This window comes from Pteropus alecto, unplaced genomic scaffold, assembly GCF_000325575.1.
Source record: "Pteropus alecto unplaced genomic scaffold, ASM32557v1 scaffold123, whole genome shotgun sequence".
Classification (NCBI taxonomy): Eukaryota; Metazoa; Chordata; class Mammalia; order Chiroptera; family Pteropodidae; genus Pteropus; species Pteropus alecto.
The window spans coordinates 896,561-920,921 of NW_006433950.1; the positions used below are offsets into that span (position 1 = coordinate 896,561).

Sequence of the window (24,361 nt, forward strand, 5' to 3'; positions counted from 1 at the left end):
GAGTTGATCCTAAATAATGTCCTAAATTCAACTCTATGTATAATGCCTGGCACACTCTGTTGTTCATTAACTCTAGAAGTGTAATAAAAATCCTAGGGAGTTGCATTTTCTTGTGTATTCTTTTTCATTTTACAGTATATATTATATGCATAGGGATCCACACGTATTTTAACTTATGGGTGATTTAATGGATTTTTAAGAGTAATTTTGCCACTTTTAGACTGATTTTAAAACCTGAATTGTATTCTGCCGTATACCAAAATGCAAAGAGATCATCTCTGGGTGATGGGATTATAGATGATTTTAATGTACTGTTTTATTTGTACTTTATAGATTTCTATAATTTGTTTGTTCGAAAAACATAAATTCTATTAAACTTACAATGCCGTATTTGTATTCTATTAAGTCATGACAGCTTCTGTTACGTATTAAAAATAAACGACTCATCTGAGTAAGAACATGAATGGTCACGAACCCCCAGTCAATGACACCAGAGAGCTCCTCTCCCACCCACCCCTGCCATGGAGGCACTGCCTATGCGACAAGACCAGGAAAGGAGAAGAGAGAAGGGACAGTCGTTCAGCGAGAGCCCTAACTATCCTCTTTTCCAAATGAAGTGACTGTATACACAAGGGACAGTCAAGAGTATATACAAACTATTATAATGAGAGTAAAACTATATTGGCGAATACAAGATCCATGTACCAAAAATTCAATTCTCATCTCACATACCAATAATAATCATTAGAAAACTAATTTAAAAAATCTCATTCACAGTAACAATGAAATTTCTAAGTTATCAAGGAGTAATCTAATGAAAGATGTGTAGGAGTTTTCTGAAGATAATGGCAAAACATGACTAAAGAATGTTTTAAAAATATGAATAAGTGTTATGGGCTGGAAGATTCAACAACACAAATAAGCCAGCTTCTCATAAATACAAAGTAATCAAATCAATCAAAGGCCCAACAGAGATTTTTTTTTGGTCAAATAAGGAAAATTAATTCTAAAATTTATGTGGATGATCAAAGGGACAAAAATAGTCAAGAGAATTCTAAAGAAAAAAATTACACAGGAAGGTTTTTTTCTCATATATCAACACTTATGTTAGAACTACAATAATTAATGCAACGTAGAACTAGTACAGAGACTGGCAAACAAGGTGAGACATCAGAACAGAAGGCACAGCAATAGGACCACGGACGTAAACTTGGCATATGACAAAGTGGCATTACGATCAGTGGGGAAAACAACAGACTACTCAATAAGGGAACAATTTATTATCCAAGACAAAAAAAAGAATATAATTAGATCCCTTTGATGCGATACACAAAAATAAGTTTTGGTAGATGGAAAGACTGTATGTGAAAAGGAAAAATTTTAAACTTTAATAATAAATTACAGAAAAATATTTTCATTACCATAGGATATATCAGTATTACCAAAATAAGGTCAAGAAAGCTTATGCTGCATATAAGATAATCTGTGTGTAGTCTATGGACACATTTGTAATATTAAAATGAATATAATCATGCCTATTGTATTCTCTGTCACATGAGAAGAGCTGACTGAGTGCCGGTGGTTATCATTGACACTGTGGTAGCTTACACATGCTCACATAGAGAACATTCTAGATTCTATATTCAATCGAGCTACACAGGCCATAAGTGACTCAAAATTATGTTAAAACCAGTTTGCTTATTTTATTAGAAATATATCTAATCCATGCATTGGTATTTCCCAATTATAAATAGTAAATCTAGAAATATACTTACAATGAGCATAATACCTGGAAACTTAAAGAGAAAATCAGATAGGGCATTTTCATATATCATTTTTAAATGGTAATACCAAATAAAATTGGACTTAGAACCACGAATTTGAGTTTCCAGTCTGTGGAGACTGAGATGACTCAGTGCAAACCCGCGCTGCCTAAGGCGGTGGACACCAGGTCACGTGTGGCTAGTGAGCCGCTGAACTGGGGCCACACCAAATTCGGACGTGCTGTCGTACAAAATACACCGTGGAATCTGAAGAATCAGTACAAACACATAAAACACACCAGTAACAAAACTGGTTTGAAGAATGTGTTATCTGAATTTCTTATGCTGTAAGGAGAAGGCTGTGTGATATGCAAGCGTATTTATTATTTCAGATTTGGGTGGGAACTTATGTTTCCAGTTCAAGCTCAGAACTGCCTATAATCAGTAAGATTATTTGAGGCAAATAGATCACTTTTAAAGTATATCACAAAATTGTATATAATAAATAAGGCAGAAGAAGTTTGTTTCAACTTTATAGCAAATATTTATTCGTATGTGTTCCTCTCCTTATTTCCTGATACTGTCTTTTTGGTTCCATGTAAATTTTAGGATTATTTGTCCTAATTTTGTGAAAAACGCCATTGGTGTTTGATAGGGATCATGCAGAATCTGCAGATGGACATTTTAACGATATTAATTCTTCCCGTCTGTGAGAATGGTGTATCCTTCCATTTACTTATGCCTTCGATTTCCTTCAACGACGCCTTACAGTTTTTAATGTTCGGGTCTTTCGTCTTCTTGGTTACATTTATTCCTAGGTATTTTATTCTTATCGAGGCGATTATTTATAAATGGGACTGTTTTCTTAATTTCTGTTTTGATAGTCTGTTATTATGTACAGAAACAATAGATTTTTGCATCCTGATTCTGCATCCTGCAACTTTACTGTATTCATTTATTACCTCGGTTTTCTGGCAGACTCTTTAGGGCTTTCTATATATAGTTATCATATCATCTGCAAATAGTGGCAGTTTTACTTGTTCCCATCCAACATGGGTACCCTGTATTTCCTTCTCTTGTGATCGCTGAGGCTAGGGCTTCTGATACTATCCTGGATAACAGCGGTGGCAGTGGGCATCCTTGTCCTGTTCTTGCACTTTCTACCAGTGAATACCATGTTAGCTGTGGGTCTGTCATATATGAGGTATGTTCCTTCTACATTCATGTTGCTAAGTTTTTATCATAGAGAGATGCTGAATTTTTCTAATGCTTTTTCTGTGTCTAGTGAGATGATCTCACGATTTTTATTCCGTTTATGTGGTGTATCCTGCTGTTTGGTTTGCGGGTATTAAACCATCCTTGCATCGCTGGAATAAATCCCACATGGTCATAATGTATGATCCTTTAAGTATTCTGCTGAATTTGTTCTGCATATTTTTTTTGAGGATTTCTGCATCTATGTTCATCTGGAATACTGGCGTGTAAATTTTTTTTTTCTTTTGTAGTGTCTCTCTCTGGTTTTGGTATTAGGGTAATATTGGCCTTGAAGAATGAATTTGAAAACTTTCCCTTCTCTTCAATTTCGTGGACTAGTTTGAGAACAGGTATTAATTCTTCCTCGAATGTTTGGTGGAACTCACCTGGGAAGCTGTCTGAACTTTGGTTTTTCGGGAGTTTTTTTGATGACTGATTCAATTGTTTCTAGTAACAGCTCTATTCAGATTTTTTGTTTCTCCCTGATGCAGTCTTGGAAGATTTTATGCTTTTAGAAATTTATCCATTTCTTCTAGGTTGTTGGTGTGTATTGTTCAAAGTACTCTACAATCTTTTGTATTTCTGTGGTATTGCTTCTCTTTCATTTCTGATTTTATTTATTTGGGCTTGCTCTTTTTTTCTTGATGAGTGTGGCTAGAGGTTTGTCTATTTTGTTTATCTTTTCAAAGAACCAGCTCTTAGTTTCAGCTCTTAGTTTCGTTGACCTTTTCTATTGTTTTTTTTTTAGTCTCTGTCTCATTTATTTCTGCTCTAATCTTTACCATTTCCTTTTTTCTACTCATTTTGGGTTTTGTTTGTTCTTTTTCTACTTCCTTTAGCAACGTGACTGCTTCATTTATTTTTACCTCATTTGATCTTCACTACAGCTCCACCACAGAGGAACAATGGCTCCCCTCATTTTACGGATGAGGAGTTTAAGCAATCTGCTCGAGGTCGTACAGGTGGTAGGTGCCTGGACTGAGACCGTGGCCTACGCTCAGCTCCCACCCCATGGTCTTCGGTCTCAAAACACAACTGGGTCATTTACTCATTAAATATGTTGACCTTATTAAAGATCAAGTTTTGTTGAATGAAAAATATGCTTTTTATTTTATATTAGACGTTCACTTCTGTTCTTTAGAAAATAAAGGTGTGAAACAAAAACAACAGGTGGCCTAAGCATTTGGGAGAAGTTCAGGAACCACATAAGAATCTGAGCTCGTTGCATTCCTTCTGGGAAGCTGACTGTGCTACGTTTAGGTGCTGTTCAGTTAAAAAGTGACGCAGTGACGATATCTGACAAATGCTTCCCACCTAAGTTCCATACCTTCCGGAAGTATTCTTCAGTATGGCCAGGGCATCTGGGTAGCCGTCCATGTTGTAGTCTCCGATACGAAGGGTGATTGGAATCGGTATTTCGGTTGGTCGCTGTTCATGCACGAATGGCACAAAGCCCCAGAGTGTGCCCTTATTGCTGAAATCCTGCAGGACTGGAACCCACTATGAATTAAGAAGAAAAAGATGAGATTTTACAATTATTTTAGAAAAAAAAAATTCACCATTTGCAAAACAAATGATCCATTACAAGTCTTCAAGATAAGCATCATCTTAAGTTCTTTATCTCTAGAATAAGATAGGATATTATAATTTACTTTGATAAATAGGTAACCAATACACTGGGGAAAAAACAGTTCCTGTTAAAATTTATCATTAGTTACCTTTCACTGAATGGGCACATAGGGCCTTAGAAGGTTTTTGAGAGTCACAGGATCTTAGATTAAAACGATGTTAATAATCACAGAGAACTGCCCGTTTAAAAACTTGTTTCGTGAAAAAATAACCTCGAGTAAATATTTTTAAAAATTAGAGCGAACTGTAATATCTAATACCGATGTCCTTTCAAGACCAGTTCAAGAAGAAAGCTAGAACATGACAGACTCCCCAGTCCTCCTGCTGTGCCTCCGACACATAACGATGACTTCTGTCATCGTCTTCAGAGCCAAGCAGCTCTGGGTCTCTCTGGACAATACCAGCCCTGACAAGTCCTGCCTGCCCGCGATTACGAGCTTGGTCACCAAAAGAGCTGAAAGGCATGTTTTTAATAAATCTTTATTTCTATATTAATTATAATGAGTAGAGAGAATAGGTTGGTTTCAAAATAAGCTTTTGGGATTCTGTCTCTTCCGAAGGCCTGAATCTTCCCTTCTAATAATCTAATGCAAACTAAAAATCTAAAAGTAGAAATCCTACCTTTAAAATTATCGATGTGCCTGTAATAAGCTCAGAGTATGGATACTGGCACATCACCTGGGGACATCCAAGCAGAAGCGGGCACGGCTGGCTTGAAATGGCAGGAGGCCAAATGTACCTAAGATGTTTTTTTCCTTATAAGCAAAAGAGACTCATTTCTATGGATGCATGACAAACTGTATTAAAAATGGCTTCTTGAAAAAGATTTAGTACACAGGGTATCCTCAACATTTTCTAGGTTATCCAAAGAAAGCATAATTTGCGAGGGGAAAAAAGAAAAAAAAAATAGCTTAATGATAAAGACAAATTTACAGAAAACGAGCTGTTTTAAAGAACTTGTCTGCATCTTTAATCAACTTTTCGATCTTTTGTAAAGCAAAAAAAAAAAAAATCATCAAAATGCTTCACTTGTCTGAAAAAAAATAGTTGGTTTTGTTTTGGAAGATGGGAAATTTCACAAAATGCCAAGTTATCACAAATTTCTGAAGAGGTTGACAGTTTATTAATGAGGATAAAGTATTCCTGTTAAGGTAAATGTATTAGGGTCTAAACTGTGAAAAGATTTTTCATTAATGTGACATCTTTAACAGTCACCAAAAAACTGTGACATATATCTTCTCAGAGAGAGATGACTGTGTAATTTGAAAATATTCTTACAGGAGTCTGTCACTTGAAGACAGGCTATAATTCCCATGTTTACTTACACCCATGAACCAATAAGGAGGTGTTACTTGACTAATGTTTTCAGTGATTCGGAGTCAAAAAAAGTTCAAGATAATAAAACTTATAAGTGTCATAGTTAAATGGTTTTAGGATGCTGACTGTATAAAGACTTGTTTTCTTTAGTCTCTTAGTATAAAATGTGATGTTTCCTACCCATAAGGGCTATAAAAGTCAGTGTGTTATTCTAACATTCATTATCCCCAAATAGAAAATAAAACTGAATAACTGTACTGCTATATTACTGGTTTCCTTTCGGTGTTATCGATACGGAGAAATTCTTAGTGTCATAATCTATCATTCCCACATTAATCTTCGGCTGTGACTATCAGATACTAAATTGTTTACCTACGAGCTGCAGGGGAAAAGTCAGCATGAGCGAATGAAATAGATCTAGATACTGCAAATAAAAACGAGATTAGTCTTGAAAATAGATGCTCTATATAACCCTTTATTATAGTTATTGTGTCTTGCCGTATTCCCAGCATATAAAATGAAAACAGATCATTCAATTACAGGATCAAGAATGGGTTTTCTTCACTGGAAATGATTAGAACAGTACTTTCTCTCTTAATAAACCAATAAAAAAAATGATTTAAATGCAGTTCACTAAGTTAAAGTGAGAAAGCCAAGAATGTATTTTTGGTTTCTCTCTGTTCTGATTCTTTGGATATCTTTTCTGACCCCTGAAGATTTTCTTCAAGAACGTAATTCTATTTACATTAAAAAACGAGCTGGTATACCTGCTTTGTTCCGGATCCCGCTAAGTAGATGGTGCTTCTCTGGCAGTTTTTATCTTCACAGCCTGGGAGTAAGTGATCCATGTGTCCATCCCCATCTGCCAAAAAAAACCCAAAAAAACCCTCAAGAGTCTATCAACAGCCACAATATAAAGTGTTCTTGTACGGCAGATTAAATTTCCTATTTGCTCAAAGTCTACGTTAACCTGGATAAAATGAGAAATTTGACCCGTGACTTTGAATAAACGTGATTCAATTAAAAAATTACTCTGGTGCTTGTGCTTCCTGTTACTTAGACTGTGTCTTCTTTAAAGTTGCTCACTTTTCTGAGGTTAACTGTTTATCCAATGCTGGAAAAAGACCCCATTTCATGCTGGATAATGTTAAAAACAGTCAATTAAAAAAATGGGAATTTTGACTTATTTACATAATTATCATTGCTGCCACGGGAGCATGTCAGCAGTAACCCATTATTATATGGCATATTTTAAATGTGTCTTCACACATAACTTATCTTTACACATACTTTTTTAAAAGTGTCTTTTGTATAGCATGAACTTCAAGAGTTATAAAGATTTCAGCTCCCCGACTTCTAAGAAGCGCCAATAAATTTTTATCAATAAAAAAGCAAATGAAGGGAATACAGATGTCATTTCCAACGGACTGGGTTTTAAAACGCCGCACAGTGTCTAGAAAGACTGCTCCAGATGAGGCTGCTGAGGGCTTGGAATCAGTCCCTCCTACCTGCCGGCCCCACGCCTGGTGGGGTGTACAGATTCTGATGTCCTACAGCTAAATCGACAAGGACATTCACAGCGGAGTGGTTCCTTAGCTTTTAGATGTGGGGCCTGAATTTCTGTTGCTTCAATCACTGATTTATTTGCTCCGGTTTAATGTTTCACTTCACGTGTGCCTGCCGTGGAGCCTTCGCTTAGAAGGACATAGAAGGGTGACAAATGATGGCCTTCTGGTGTAGGCTTACCTACTGAGAGATATATAACTATAATACGCCCATCGAGTCTCCAATAATGTATTCGAAAGGAAAAAAACCTTCAGGCCGAGTGGGACGGAAGCCTAGCGGAGGGAGCTGACCTCAGCAAGGCGAAGGCGAAGGCGGGGCACGGGCTCAGGGCAGGCCGCCTCTCACGATCAGCAAAACTACAGCTAAGCCACACGATGACCGGCACGGGGACCGCCTGAGGTCTAGCTGAAAAGAAGGCCCACAGCTGGGGACATATCGAAGAGGCCACCTCGAGGATGTAAGGGAATCGCTAGAAATTAAGTCAGGGGAAAAAAAAAAATCTTGGGAAAAGAAAAGGGCATGGCCTAGTGAAAAATGAATTTCTTTCATTTAATTTCATGGGCTAATTACTTCAGATTCTCATGATTGATGTCTGTGATACCATTAAATACAATTGTTGGAATAATAATGGAAAGTGGATTCCTGAGAAAGAAGTTGAGAGATGGAACTCTAGGCAGGAAAACTTGGAAAGGAGAGGGCTTTCTGAGGCCATAAACATTTATCACGGTTAAAAAAAATAAATAAAAAAGAGCTAGTCAAGTAAGAATGAATTAAATGCAAAAATGTGATTTATAAGCTGGCTCTAGTAATAGTACAGATTTCATTAAAAACCAAACCACTTTATTACAAATTAATGGGGGACCAATTAGAGAAACGTTACTAAGTCTCTGCCCTTCATTTTTTCCCCAGTGGCAAAAGATTAGATCATGATTCAAACTAGTTTCTTTTAGTTTGGACCTTAGGGGAGAAGGGACCAGCTTCTCTTTCTTCCAAGAAGTTTCCTATTTCCCATGAGTATTTTCACCATGACTTAGCCGATATTTAATGCTGGCAAATGACCATCTAATAACCATACAACTAACTCACCTGATAACATCATAACCCCGCCTTTTAGTATAAATTATCAGCAATATTTTATAGGTATCTACAGAAATCTAGAACTCGATCAGAGACCATGTTTCTCGTGCTGCCTCTACGTGCTATCTTTTGATTCTTCTCTAAAGCAGCTAATGTTCCTGAAATAGATGTGCTGCCTCTACGTGCTATTTTTTGATATTTAAGGGAAATGAGAGAAAAGCTTTCTGAGACTCCAACTTCATAACCCCCCGAATTTCTCTCTTAAAAAAACTTTTATATCTTACATGTTTCACCTTTCTGCATGTTTTTTTAAACTTTTATTTGAAAATAATTTAAACTTAAAAGTACAATAATAAAAACAGTACAAGGGATGCCTGTCAGCTCCTAACTAGATGTGCCCCGTGTTAACATTTCCCCGCAACTGTGTCATCATTTGTGTGGCCTGCGACATCAGTCTCCTTTCTGAACCAGGTATGGAATCGCGTAACTTGCGGCCCTTCACCCCTAAACACGTGAGTGTGTATTTCCTAGGCTCGGGCATGGTCTCTGACATAACCATAGCACACTTCACCGCTTCGCACAGATTAGCACTTTTATCCGATGCACCATCTACGTTCCGACTTCGCCCAGCGACCTAATAACGCCCCAGTGTTTCTGCCCCGTAGCACAGGGCCCAGGAGAGGGGCAGAAATTGCATTTAGCTGCTATTTACCTTTAGCATCCTTTAATCTAGAATTGTTCCAGTCTTTGTCTTTTATAATCTGCATATCTTTTTTTTTAAACTCACACAAAGGAATGTTTTTCTTTTTAGTAAGTTATTATGCTTAAGAAAGAAAGTAGTTTCAAAAAAATAAGTTTCGCATGAATCAGAGGCACAAGGCTAGGGACTAGGATTTGTTACGTGAATTCTCTGCGAAGTGCTGAGACTTTGTGAGCAGACTGGGAGGGGCCCCGGACTGTGAGGCAGGCCCCACGTGTGACGAAGTCACAGGAACCACGACCCCCGACTGCCTTCCTCCCGGGACCTGAGGAAGGCGTCTGGCAAGTTCTCCTGAAGGCTACGTTCCTTCCTGAAGACTAGACAGGAATGAGAACAGAAGGGATGACATTTTGATGAACTCACTTTATGACCCGCGGTGTGAAAACCGGCCCTCGGAGCGGCTCATCACTAGAGACTGAAGTGCACACGAGTCGTGTGATGCTAACCTCACGCCAGATTTCAAATAAAATTCTTCTCTAAAGCAGCTAATGTTCCTGAAATAGATTTAATGATTCAAACTGCTTTTCTGAAAAATTTTAATTTTAAAACCAAGAGGACACTAAAAGTTATTGTTCTCATAAAAATGGATTACAATGAATTTCTGCATAATAATTTTTCTGTTTAATTAAGCAGGAGACAAAGGACACACAGAAGAATGGGTCACACGTATATTACTGAGCCTCTTGAACGTTCGTAATACTTTCGGTCTCATGAAGTGAGCTCATCTGTGGTTATCGTTTGAGTAAATTACAGCTCACTGTTCCGGCCCCGGACTCCCTGGCCAACCTGACGATCCACAGTTTCTCTAACGCAGTGATTCCCAAATGTGGTCCCCGGTGCCCCGGCCTCAGCATCACGGGGAGCTTGTAAGAAATGTGAATCCTGGGGCCCCCGTCCAGATCCGATGCGTGAGGCAGGACCTCTGCGGGGAGCACGCAGCCTCGTTTTCATAAGCCCTCTTATGAAAACGCACGCACGTGCGGTGAGGCGTGGGGTCTCCCACGGATGCCAGGGTGCCATTACGTACCCCTACTTGCCCTGATCATGCTCCTCCGTTTAGCAATAACTTCCTTGTTAATCAAATGGCACTGCCCCGTCAGGACTCAGACCTGTGTGCCTTTCTCAGGAGCTGTGCTTCAGCCTCTTGGGCTTGACTCCAGGTCATCTGCAAATTCTTGTGTCTTCTGGATAGGTCACTTCACCAGGGGGACAAAACAATGACCGTTACGTAAAACAGTGGTTTCGTGTGACTGTCTTGCCACTCCATGAGAGGTGTGGAGATTTTAACGTAATGGAAAGACTAGTTAGATATGGATTTTTAACTTGGCTTAGCTCGTAATAAATAATTAACCATCTAATTTTGGGAAAGAAACTGAAAAATAAATTTTTAAAGTACTAAGATACCTGAGGAACAGGATCTTTGTATTTTTAGAGCTGTTCGAGACATATTCTGCGTGCCCCAGCTCCCAGCTCCCCTCCTTAGTGGCAGCCACGGTGGCGGGTCCACTTGCAGGACGTGGGTCCTACCCCGTAAACACACAGCTGGCCCTCTGCAGACCAGGGTTTGCATCCACGGATCTTAATCAATATTCTATGATGCAGAGGGCCCGCAGTGATCCCTGCCATTCTATATGAGGGACTTGATCATCCCCGGATTTTGTACCCAAGGGGGTTCTGGAACCAACCCCCGGTGGATACCAAGGGCCAAGTGGGGAGTCAAAAGTTATACGTGAATTTCTGACCGCATGGGAGGGTGGAGTTGGTGCCCTAACCCCGCATTGTTCAGGGGTTAACTAGTACATATAACATATACACACGCACACACACACACACACACACACACACATATACACACACATATATAACTTGTACATATAACATATATACATATACATGTATATATGTATATGTATACGTATGTATACATACATATACGTGTATATATACGTATATATGTATACGTATATATACATACATATACGTATACGTATATATACATATATAACACACACACACACACACACACACATATAATCCTGCACAAACGATAGAGTACTCCACTTGTTTTTGGCACCTTGACTTTCTGATTTAATATATCTTTGAGACTGATAAATTTACATCTGCTCCACATATAACGGAGCATCACACTGAATGAATATAGTATCTCTTAAAATAACCAATCCTCACTGATGAGCAAACATTGCATTGTTTCCAATCTTTGATAATCCAAACGATCCAACAGTGAATAATTCTGACATATATTATTTCATCTTTGTGAAATTATATCAAAGTATAAATTCCTAAAGTGGAAATTACCGTTTCAATGGTCACACAAACATAATTTTTTCATTTTAATCTCCAAAGAGGAGTGGTTCTCAAACTTTTTAGTCTCAAGAATCTTTTATACTCTTAAAAACTGAAGACCCCAACAAGCGCTTATGTGGGTCATATCTATGGGTATTTATCATATTAGAAATTAAGACCAAGAGATACTTCAATACATATTAAGTTAAAAAAAAATCACAAACCTATCAAACCTAAACACAAATAACATTTTCAGGAACATTAACTATTTTCTAAAACAAAAACGTTTTGCAAGAAGAGGGGTACATCCGACTTAACAGAAAAAGCGATCTCCACACTGCTTTTGTATCCAATCTGTAGTGTTGGTTGACGAACACGAAAACAGTTGGGAGAAGGATTTGAACGACCTTTCAGATGACCCCCGAGTCTTCCCCATCACCACCCAAGTCCGTGAGCGATCACGTCTTGAGGGCTAGCTGCGATGAAGAACGTGGAGCCGCATCGATGAACTCTTCCGACTCCATTAATTAAAAGCCGGCAGTCTAGTTTATACTTTGAATGTTTTAGGAATGTTTTAGCAAGGCCTGACTTTGTAAAAATCACACAGCAAACATTTAGAAAATACTGGTTCACTGAGATATGCGGATCTTTCAAATGTCGAAACATTTTGTTATATAATAGCAAAAATTCACAAGTGAATATCGCCACCAGTCTCATCAAAAAAATCTTTAGGTACTGGGGAGCCGTCAGCTCATGGGAGCAGATAAAAGTTTCCAAAATTTCCATGTTTTTTGCTTGAAAGATCAAATGTGTAAAAAAAATTTTTTAAACTTAATTTGATTTTTTAAAAAAAATCAAATGTATTGGGGTAACATTGTTTAATAACATTATATGAATTTCGGGTGTACGGTTCTATAAAACAATTCTATAAAAATCAAATTTTACCCCTGGCACCTTCCCGTCCGTTGCTTTCTTGAAGTGATAAGCTCACTTTGTTCATTTTAGAGAAAATGTCTACCAAATTCCCAGGTCTGAATAACCATAGTTTGTCAGTTGTTCTTTCAGGTAAAAAACGGCATGTTACACTAACAGAAATAGCCGCTTCGGCTGCTGCTTGAGCGCACAGATGCCTTTCGGGAAGACAGCGCCTCATCCGCGCGTCCTCATTTCCAGACACAGACGGTCAGAAGGGTATGTAGCTCAGGTGTCGAGATTTAGTTTAATGATTTCTTCTGCTGCTTCATCAAAAACATCCTTAAGTGACACTATTTTTCTTATTTCCTTCCACCTCCTTCTTTATTTTAACACTGTGAGTGCAGAGTACAATACACGCTAATCATGTTTGGCGTCGCTGCTTTGATCCGAGCTAAGTGGCAAGTGGCTTCACCCGCCCGGTTTCTACATCGTCGGAACAATGTCAACACTGAGAAAGGGAAATGGAGCCTTAGAATTACAGTGAAGATGGTTTTGACCCCATGGGCCCCTGAAGAGCTGCAGGAAGTCCCTGCCCACGCCCCAGGGGTCCGCTTTTGGACCACGCTTTGAGAATCTCTGCCAGAGAGGTTGTACCAATAAGTGAATTATCCAGTAGTCTGATATTTGCCACTCTAAGTGAAAATGGTTTTAATTGTTAGTTTTCTTAACAATGATGTTATCGGTCTTTTTCTTGCCAATTTGTAGAAGTCCTTCCTACATTAAGAAAATTTTTCTTTGGTTTGGGATTTATTAATAGTTTCCTTTATAGCTTCTAGGTTTTGGTTATAACTTATAGAGGCATTTCCAATTCACAGCACCCTGAGACGTTATTTCTACTTGTAAGTCTTAGATTCACCTGGAATTTATTTTAGTATAAAACGTGAGTTATAATCTTACCATACTTTTTTACAGATGGATATACCTAGTTGTACCACACCCCTTACTGAATGAGTCATAGTTTTCAGTAAAGAAACTCAACATGTCTTGTATGATTTCTCTTTATCTGTAAAATGATCAAAAGGAACACGATTTGGCTACTGCGAGGGGCCACTGTGAGGATTGATTATGTTACCGTATCCCCTCGCTGTGTGCGCTCGGGACAGCAGAATGCTGTGCTTAGTAGGCAGGCGACTGAGAAAGAACGCACGACTCCTGGACTGACAGAGTGCCTGGTCTTGAGAGTCCTCACTTCCAGGACGCACTGCTAGTGGGAAATATGGAAACATTTGATCATGAAAAATGAAAGCAGAAATTTAGGATCTGACGAATGTTACTCCATAGATAAGGTAAAAAAATTGTAAGTGGAATGGCTAAATATTTCGATCTGTAACCTGGAACTCTGAGTTCAGTAACGAAAACGAATCAGCGATTTCTGAATTACAGAGGAGAAAATGGCACGACAGCTCAAACAGGGGCTAAGTCCAAAGGACTCTTTCCACCACCTGGAAAACTCACTCGTGATGGCTACGACATACACGGATATAAACACCGCAAGTCACACGACTAATAATGGTAGAAGGTTCTGAACAGATTTGCAGGCTTTCTTTAATTGCTAAAGAAAGTGGGACCCAAAGCTAGAAGATTTCTATGATTTCTAAAACTGCATTTCTTGCTAAAACAGATGCAGAAAAGGGAAGAGGTAACAGCTTTCCCATCGCATTTGTCAAGAGACACGTGATAGGGAACGTATTCACTTACAAAACTACATTTGTTGCGGTTCGTTATAATATAGAGCTGGAAATACACATACAAGTAGGTACTAAAATAGAAAAATTACCCAAAGTCCATTTTCTTTTCGCTTCCACTGAAACATATAGAGTATGGCACTTTATATTTTTCAAAAGAGCACAGTAACATTGGATAAATTACAGGCACAGAAATCGACCAAATATGACACAAAAAGGATTAGAATAGCCGGATTAGATTTTTTAAGGAAAAAAATTCAGAATTTTAAAATAAATGATGAATAGTTTAAAAAAGAGGGCATGCATGAAAATATTTTATTTCTTTAGTGTTTTTTTTAATGCTCATAAACCAAACTATGACAGTAAGAAACAGGTGCTAGGTCAATTAAAAAAAAAAAGAAAAAAGAAAAAGAACATATTATCGTATTATCATGTGGAAGGTATAAACTTAATTTCTTCAAAACATTCGTTTTAAATGACAAAATTATGAACACGGGCATCAGTTCCTTGTTTTGCCTCGGGTGCTCAGTGGCACACAGGTCGACTTCTGAGCTGCGTTTCTGTAACGCAGTTGATACCAAGAGTTCAGTTTCGCCAAGGCCACGGCACGGTTTAAGACCATGGGCTTAGGTGTCACAAGCACCTGGGTTCCTATGTCAGCTGTCACTTGCTAGCAGTGTGACTACAGGCAAGTTACCATTTCTTAGCCTTTGTCTCTTTATCTGTAAAATGCACACAGTACCCCAACATTTTCTTATACATTTTAAATGGTGTCGACGATGAAACTGGCAATCATTCACTGGGTGTTCACTACGTTCGCAACACTGTCGTAAGTTTTACACGTTATCTCGTCTTCACAGTGACACCTACCATGTTATTATCCTATGCTCTCACCCCAACTTAACAGAAGAACAGAGGTACCCAGAGGTGAGGCACTTGCCTGTGACCAGTTACTGAGAGGCGGGCAGCCTGACTCAACCCTGTGCTCTCAGCCACCGCACCGTGCCTGGCACATGCAAGCTTAATAAACGCCAGTCCCTGTCAGGATGGCGAACACTCAACGGTGTCAAACAGGTGACAAACGTGGATGCTACAAGGTCAACGACAGTCGCTTTCACATAAGTCAAGAGTCGCTGCTCCAAAAACGCAGGGAAAGGCTACGGCCATTCAGTTTCCTCTGGAGAGCCTGAAGGATGGCATCACCCCCAAAGGGAAATCGGCTCATTAACCCAGACGTTGACAATGGCCACGAGTTGGGGTTATCCCGCGATTTACGCCCACACCCATTCGTCACCGAAACATGTGCCCTTGGGAATTCACCTCTGAGATCCCTTTATAACCTGTGATATTTTAAATAAACAGGGCTAGTTTCAAAGCACAAAAAAGGGACAGATTTCAAAGGCTAATCTGAAACATTCTTTTGCAAAATAAGTACTTTACAGTCATGCTAATTTTGAAATTTCCATGAGAAAAGTGTTTTAGAAGTTTTTAGTCATTTGATTGTACAATGAGCTAATTAGCACTTTTTTCTCAGAAGATAAACATCTTTAATTCCCTTCCCAACTGTAGTAGAGTCGTTATCATTTCCGCTGAGGGTGAAGGCTGATAAACATGTAATCTCTACAATAACCAACGCGTCACCAAGACCTCCAGCTCTCGGGGCTCAGCCCTCACCTTTAAGAATACCCCGCACCCTGATTATGTTAATAAAAGTTTCTTCTATCCGAAATGTCCGGAGAAGAGTTGACTTTTCTAGCTCAGGCTGAATTCCGTTTCTCTAGGTGGCTGTGAACTTCCTGTCACGAGGGTGGGGACGGGTGAAATGAATAACTGGCAGCAGTGACAACGCCATCACTCTCACGAGATATTCATGTTCCAAATCAGAATCTCTTTATACAACCTTTTCAAAGGAGAAATAGCGAAGCGAACTTTATTAAGTCGCTAAGGTCATAAGCAAAGTGAACGATAAATTCTGCATCAGCTACGATCTCTTAAGTTCTTTCATGTACGTTAATGAAAAGTAAATTGTTTGACTTAAGAGGTGTAAAGATCGCCCCTAACTTCGGTGTTTTGTTCACACAGCTTCCTAATCATTAATCCCTTTACTTTAAATAATCGGTCAACAGAATGTAACAATCGACTTTGACTAAGTTCAAAATAGATGGTAGGAATATAAAGGGCCACGGACACCATGTCCGTTACCGCCATCCATTTTACAGGTGGGGAAATTAAGGCCCGGAAAGGTGAAACTGCTAGTCCAGGGTCACGTGCAGAGGGAGAGGCAAGACCTGCCTCCAGTCACGTGTTCCTTCGGCGACGCGGGCTCTGTTTAGGAATGATTCTGATGTAAGAATGGCCAGGCCCAGGTAATTATCTGGGCATAAGTCGCCACGCAACATCAGAATATTGATGTACGGCTTTCTAACTGCCTTCTGCAGTTTATTCAAAGGTACCGGAGCGATTTAAGGGGTTACTCATCTGTGAAATAATTGAAACATCACTTACTATTACATTTGTAAACTTCTCAATTGTGCTTGTAAGCACTGAAAAAAATCACCAAAGAAGAAAAAGGAGAGAGAAACATCCAAACACGCGGTTGTCTCAATTTTCATAAATATACAATACCTAAAGCTTGGCTCCATTTTTCCCCCCGCTCTGATACGTCGGAGGGGTATGCTGGGTGGAGGCGGAGAACAGGAAAGCCCCTAACCTCTGCTGAATCCTAGCAGAGCTTCCTTTGTATACACTCTCACCCTTAATTCTGACAAAAACCGTGAACAAAGTAGTTGTATTCTCATTTTAGACACGAGGACATTGGTGCTTGGTGACAGTAATCGTCCAGGCAGAAAGCTAGTTAAGTGAGTGGCTGGTAAGTATGAGATTTAAATTTCAAGTCTAAGTTTATTATCCAAGGCCATCTCCTTCCCTTACTGAAACTGACGCGCACGTTTGAAGGGTTTGACCAGGATTAGTGACCTAGCAGAGAGCTAGACTCTAAGGCAGTGGCCAGTCGTGGACAATAAGTCCTCAAATACAACCTTATCTTCTGAGTTTATCGGTTCAGGTATAAGAAATGTGAACGCTCCTTCTAAATTTGTTCATTCAGCAAAATATATTAACATCGTGTTAACCGCAATATGAAATGGTCAATAACTTTCCTAAGTCCGGGCAGCAGGTGGGGGAGGGGCTGGGATTCACACCAGGAGCCTCCTGGCTTCAGAACCACAGGCAGGTCCCTCTCGTCCCCATGCCCAGTTCCTCATTCACGACACAAACAGAGAGGACACGAGGCTCCCTGCGGCTTTCGGGGATCTGCGCCCTTCACCTTGCTCTTCAAACGGGAGAACAGACTCTTCACCACTGACTGGGGCCGACTAAGCAACACTGACTCAGAAACGTGACGGCCCAAATTTAGATTTCAAAAGTTACAAGCTGTGATATCCACATCCGCATGGCTTCGCCGTCCAGTAAACAGTGTCTTATGAATTTACATGTCCATGATGACACGGAAGACACGCCATCGCCGTCCTGCTACACTGGCCCGCCAGTCGTGAAATAGTTGCGTCAGCACGTAAAGTGCTTCCCATCGGGCTCCCTTCCATCTGGCTGATCGCTGACTTTGCTAAGGACAGTGAGACCCGCCCTTATTCCCACCCAACACCCCGCCCGCAGCACAGGTGCACATTTTCCCTTCGTTCCTTGATAAATGAGGTCATTGTCCTGTAGGATGAGTTATGGCTGCAGAAAATACATTTTGCTCTGCATTAAACACTCGAACCTAGGTGCAATAAGCCTTTAAAAAGTCCTAGAGCAAGTAATTTCACATTATTTTTCCCTTACGAGTCATTTCTTGAAGCCTTGTTTCTAGGCAAATTATACATCTTTATGTGGGTGAAGAACTGTCAGCTGGATTATAATGCTGACACTTGGGTCCATGCAATTTCAACTCTGACAGCCAGGAAGTCCTGCGGCTTCGTCCTCACTCTGAGCAAATAATCATCACTCAATATTAGTACAATTTCTCAAGTGGATTCCATTTTATGATATTATTCTCCTACCCACAAATACTATGATTAAAAAATAATCTAAATAATATAGTACTCTGAGTTGAGGAAAAATACAAACTGTTTTCAAGAACTTTAAAATTAACTTGAAATGGATTATAGACCTAAATATAAGAGGTAGAATTAGAAAACTTTAGAAGAAAACTTACAGAAGATTTGCAAATCCTATATCAGATACTAGATTTTGTATCGAGAGTATACAAAAAAGTCTTATAATAATAAGACATACAACCAATTAAAAAATGGACAATGATCTAGACTAGACATTTCACTAGAGAAAATATACAAGTGGCAAATAAACACATGAAGAGATGCTCAGCATCAACAGTCATAAGGGAAATGGAAATAAACGGCAAAGTGAGACACCTCTACGCATTCGACAGAATGGTTATAAGAAGAAAGACTACACTAAATGCTGACAAGGATGCGGAGGAACTGGAACCCTCCTATGTAGGGGGTAGTACTTACAAGGGTACATCCACTTGGAGAACAGGTTGGTAACTAGGAAAAAGTTAAAGAGGCACTTGCCATACAGACCTAGTAATTTCACTCCTAGCTGTAACCAGGGACAAATGAAACTGTACGTCTACACAAAGTCTTTTAAGCAAATGTTCACGGCATCTTATTGAGAAGAGCTCCAAACTGGAAACATTCTAAAATGCTCTTCAGTGGGTGACAGCGCTCAGACAACGGGATACCACTCAGCCGTAAAAAGGAACACATTACGCATACGCACTATGCGAATAAACTTCAGAAGCATAATGTCAACCGAAAGAAGTCAGAAACATTACAGGATTCTCTTTATATGAAATTGCTAAAACAGACAAAAAGTAGACCAAATGACATCAGCAAAATGGCAGACTAGACAGCTTCAGACACATAAAAAGGCCAAGTAGAAACCTATAGAAACAACTTTGCCAGAAGTACAGAAACTGTCAAAGGCTGACAGCCTGAATTAAAAATAAAAGGTAAGTTGAAAACGGTGGGCAAACTCTGCCCTTGCCCTGGCCCTGCTGGGTGTGACAGCAGAGCCGAGGCTTTGACAGCTCGTGTCCCCAGGGGAGGCCCCAGATCCAGAGGCAACGGAGCAGACCTTGTTTGCAAACTACTGTACATATCTGTTCTGACTTGTCTAGGGGCTGCCTGAGCCACGTGCGAGGTGCTTCTTTCTTTCATCTAACTTGAGACGTAGGCCAGGGCAACAGTGAGCACCGCACAAAAATAACACAGGGCCCGCAGATGCTAGAGCTGAAGGTTATGGGTCAAAATATACCACTGGCTGCCTAAAGCATGGGGGCGGGGTGGGGGGGACCCGGGAGAGAATGTTTGGAAAATTCGGACATTTAAAAGCACCTGCGTGTGGGCGTGGGTGTGGGGTTAATTTAGAAAGCCACGCGCGTGCTCAGGGCAAGACACATGCTCAGAAAAGACGTGGGAGACCCTAAGTTTTCACCCCGGGTTGCCCTCAGCCCTCAGCCGAAGACCGGCTAAGTCAAGAGGGAGCCATCCAGTGCAGAGCCAAAGCGCAGAGGCCAGGAGAAGCGGTCCCCCCATCTTTCAAGCTCCTGCTGGTCAAGGAGACCTCTGCCGCGCGTGAGCGGAGCACGAGCTACAGGAGCGGGCTTCGGGGAGTGCACACGACGAGAAGCATAGCCTGCGTGAGAGCGACTGGAAAAACAGCCAAGCGAACGGATGCCACAGCCTGGACCCCGGGCAGGGTGGGGGGCTGGCTTCCAGAGTAAGCCCTTCGTGGTGTTCAAATGGCCAGTCCACGACAGAGAAATCACGGGGCGCTCAAAGAAACAGGAAGGACAGCCACTCACAGGGACAAAATGCGCCACGGAACCGTCCCGGGCAAGCCCACGCATCGGAGTCTAAGTACTTCACAGTGACCGTTCCCGGGACTAACTGCACATTCACGACACCACGCGCCATTGAAAAGTCAAAATCATGGTGTAGTTGGAGAATACAACACGCCGGAGATGGCTTTACTCGAAAGAGCCTTTACCTGCAAAGGCGAAGACCCATCACACACAAACCCGCGCGTACGAGCTTCGGACGCTGAGCTTCCTAGTTTTCCCCGATATTCGTCTGCTTTAAAAGAAACAAATACAGCCTGGTCTGCTTTAAACGCTGAGTATATAGAAAATCAAGACTCTGCAGTAGTAATTTTATCATTTGTGTATAAATTACCATTTCCAATCAAAAAGCATTCAAAATATTTATCAGAATAGCACCTGGCATCTGTGACTCACCAAGATAGATGCCTCAGCCTCTGCTGGAAAGCACGAACTCGGGGACTAATCACTTTTGCTATGGCAACCACTGCACGCAATCGCCACGGCGACACGCGATGAAAGGGGAATGCGGCAGAGCTGGGCTCGCCTGAGAGGCACGCGCGCTCGGCCCGTCTCGTCAGTGCCGGGCCACACGGCAGTGCGCACAGAACCTGCGGCTTTACCGAGAACAGGTCACGGTCGGAGGAGACGAAGGTCCAGCAGGTTGGAGGGGGAACTATTTCAACTGGTCGCTTTTACTCTGACGATATCAGAACTAAACTGGCACGAAGAAGAGCCAGAGGATACGAGGACGCTGTGCGAATACGACAGGTAATAATGTAGGTACCACGGACGACGCGCACTGTCAGAGCGCGGGAGTCGGAGAAGGGAACCATGGAGACCAAGAGCTCTAATTTATGAGGACCCAGGCTGTCTCCTACTGGAAGCAGCACCTATTTTAGAGATTCGGAACAATTTTTAGTTCAATCACTTAACTTTAATCAAAATGAGCAAAAATAGCCTTACATCAGTCCTCATCACGTGAATAGCACTCGGAAGTCTTGGTTTAGGATTCTGGTTGAAGATGCTTAAGACCTGGCCTAAATCTGGGCTCGATTCTTAAAAACGAATTGGTTCACTCAATTAGAAAGTTCTTCGTTTATTCACGGAGTGTTTACGGTGTGGCTGCTGCTGCTCCGGGCGTGAGGTAGCGCAGAGGACCACACACGCCCACGCAGTATCTTCTAGCGAGAGCACACGAGCAAAACGGACAGACAGCATGCCAGACGGTGACAAACGCTACGGAGGAAAATGAAGATGGAGAGAGGTGGGGGGTGCTGCGGGGAGGGGGCACGATTTTAGAGTGGTCAGGGAAGGCTTTCTGGAGGAGGTGATGTTTTAGGACGCGGCGTGCTGAGCGCGCGAGCCGTGCGGAACTCCTAGACGAAGTGCTCTGTGTGGGGAGGGAGCAAGGGCCAAGGCCCTCCGAGGGACCATGCCTAAAACAGGCTGTGCGGCACCCATCCTACGTCCCTCCAGGGCCTGCAGCTGCCGCTCGCCATCTCCAACTGAACGCGCCCGCAGCGGGACCACTGGTGAACAGGACCCGAAAGGCCGCTTCCTGCTCCTTTCCAGTTCAGTGAACGGTGCTGCACCCAGACGGCTGCCCACCCATGGTCGGGGAGGCACCTGCTAGTTCTTTCCCTCTTCCGTCCAACATCCGATGCCTCAGCGAGTCCTGTCACGTCTGTCTCCAGCGTTCCCGAGATGTAACCACATCTCTCCATCTCCTAGCGACTGCCCCAGTCCACACCCTCGTAGCCACTGCCTGGTGACCCGCGTGTTCTAACAAGTCTCCCTGGAGCTTCCGATAACAGCTAGAATGAAATCCAGACTCCCGACCCTGGCCCGTGAGGCCCCGACGGCCTGGGTAAGCCCCTTTCTGTCCCTGAACACCCTCGCAGGTGGCTCTGTCTGCACAGGACACTCTTCTGAGCCCTCCTGTGACACTGCTCAAGTCTCGGGTCAAGTCGCTCCGATCGGCTGCAGAAACAGCCCTTCTCATTTCCGGTGATGGTACCTTATTTCCTCCAAGCTTTCGCCACCTTCTAAAAATAACCTACTAATTCACTTGTCTCTCCTCCCTCGATAGAATCTGAACTCCATGAGAGCAGAGTTCTCGTGTGCATTATTCATGGCCATATGCCCAGCTTCTAGAACAGAGAAGTCCAAGTAGCAGGCACTCCAGAAAGGAGATTCTGAATTCATTAACACCTTGTTCTTCTTCAGCGCAAAACTGAAAGGAAGAAAAACTGATCGCTGCACAATTTTAAAGAACAGATTAAACTATTTGATTGAATGGATACATCTGTACCAAGGAAATACAAGTATTATGTTTCAAATTCCTTGAATCCTGCACTTAATCCAATTTGTGTATATTCTATATATTAAAGTGTTCTGCATTTAATGAAAAAAGATAATGCCACTTAACAAAAGGGTAGCCAATTTTCAACTTTAAGAAACAAACAAATGAACAAAAGTATACTATTAAGTCTTTGGGATGAAAGGCAGCCCTAAATAACTCACGTAACAAGACCAAGCCCAGAAAGCAGTAACATCTAGAACTTTCCTCTATGCACCCTCTTTTACAATATAAGTATCTATTTAAAGGCATTTGATTTTTAAAATTCTTTTGTAAAAGAGAATATAAACATTCAATTATTCCCTAGGACCCAGTTGAATATAAAATTCAAATTTCCAATGTTGTATGTCGATTATACCTCAATAAAAATATTTTTTAATTTCTATACATGGCTCATCTGATTTACTTTTAGGTGCAGATCAAGCACTAACAAGAAAAAATTTTAATCTGTCACACTGTTATTGAGTACACCTAACTGTAAAACAAGAGGGAGTATAATGGCTGTTACCTCAAACTAAGCATTTCAGCTCTATCATCGTTAATTCTGTATTAAAATCTGCATTTTCGCCACACATCTTAACAATGAATGGTATGGCTTCTCGTACACTGTAGCAGCTATTCGTTTCTTTATTGACTATTACTCTTCTGTAATTTACTTTTTCATTATTAAATTAATATTTAAATTAATCTAAGCGCAACGGAAAATCTGGAAAACAGGAAATAAACCGACCCACCACCCTATCTAAACAACCATTATCGTTTCGACACATTTCCTTCTAGTCTGCTTTTCTAGAGGACGGTGACAGTGTACAACACGTTGCCTACTCTTTTCTGCCATCAGAATCTTCAGAGCCATCACCTCTGGCTGTGTAGCATTCCGTGGAGCTCTACTAGCTGATTTCTGGGAAAGGACTTCTTTGTCTTATAAAGAAAATAAATGACATCATTACTTTGAATACAGTCACGTGCCACATAATGACGTTTCGGTCAAGCCACGTAGATGAGGGTGGTCCTGTGAGACACGAGGGGGCTGAGAGAGTCCCATCGCCTAGGAACGCTGCAGCCATCATCGTCACGGTGTAATGCACTACTGAGGTGCGGTGACGCTGGTGACCATGAACCTGTGCTGCCAGTCGTACGCAAGCCACGCGTGTACGATCACACCCAGGACGTGACACTAGATGACGACCACAAGGGACTGCGGTTACCGGTTCACGCTTCTACTGTGCTCCTAATCGTTAGCGCTTCCTTTCTACTTATGAAGTCTGCTGCAGCGCCACGTCACGCCAGCAGCCTCACGCCTCGTGCTCACCGCGTCTCTCGACGGCTTCACTTTGTTACGCCTGACGTAGCCGCGTGCGGTTTCATACACTGAGTGCAGCCTAAGTGTCCCGCGTTGGAGAGTCTGCAGCAGGGGACAGTCACGGCCCGGCCTTCGCGTCCACTCGGCCTCACACGCGGGGCGCCCAGAGCAACGCCCGGTGCCGCCAGCTCCATCGTGGGAGTGCCCACGGTGGGGGGACCATCTTTCATCCTTTGAACCGCGTTTTCGCTGTTCTGCTTCTGTGTTTGGATGTTTGGGTACATAACACTCGCCACGGGGTCAGAACCGCCGACGTAGTGCGGTGAAGCGCTGTCCGGGCTGGTGGCCCAGGAGCACCGGGCTGTGAGTGACCGTGATGTTCGCACGGCCACAAAGTCCCCTTCCGGTGCGCCTCTCAGAACACACCCTGTCGCTGAGCAGCGCGTGCCTGTGCTTCCTTCCTT

The 24,361-nt window shown here is 41.6% G+C and overlaps 1 protein-coding gene across 1 annotated transcript in view; it reads right to left on the reverse strand.

Annotated features, from left to right (window-relative positions):
* The window catches only part of ITFG1 (integrin alpha FG-GAP repeat containing 1), a 112,487-nt gene that overhangs the window by 43,553 nt on the left and 44,573 nt on the right, over positions 1-24,361 (reverse strand). The window contains exons 9-10 of the mRNA XM_006908739.2: positions 6,731-6,825; positions 4,345-4,517 (exon numbers count right to left, since the gene is read on the reverse strand). Coding sequence (XP_006908801.1) covers positions 4,345-4,517; positions 6,731-6,825 — 268 coding nt within the window. The remainder of the gene's footprint in view (positions 1-4,344; positions 4,518-6,730; positions 6,826-24,361) is intronic.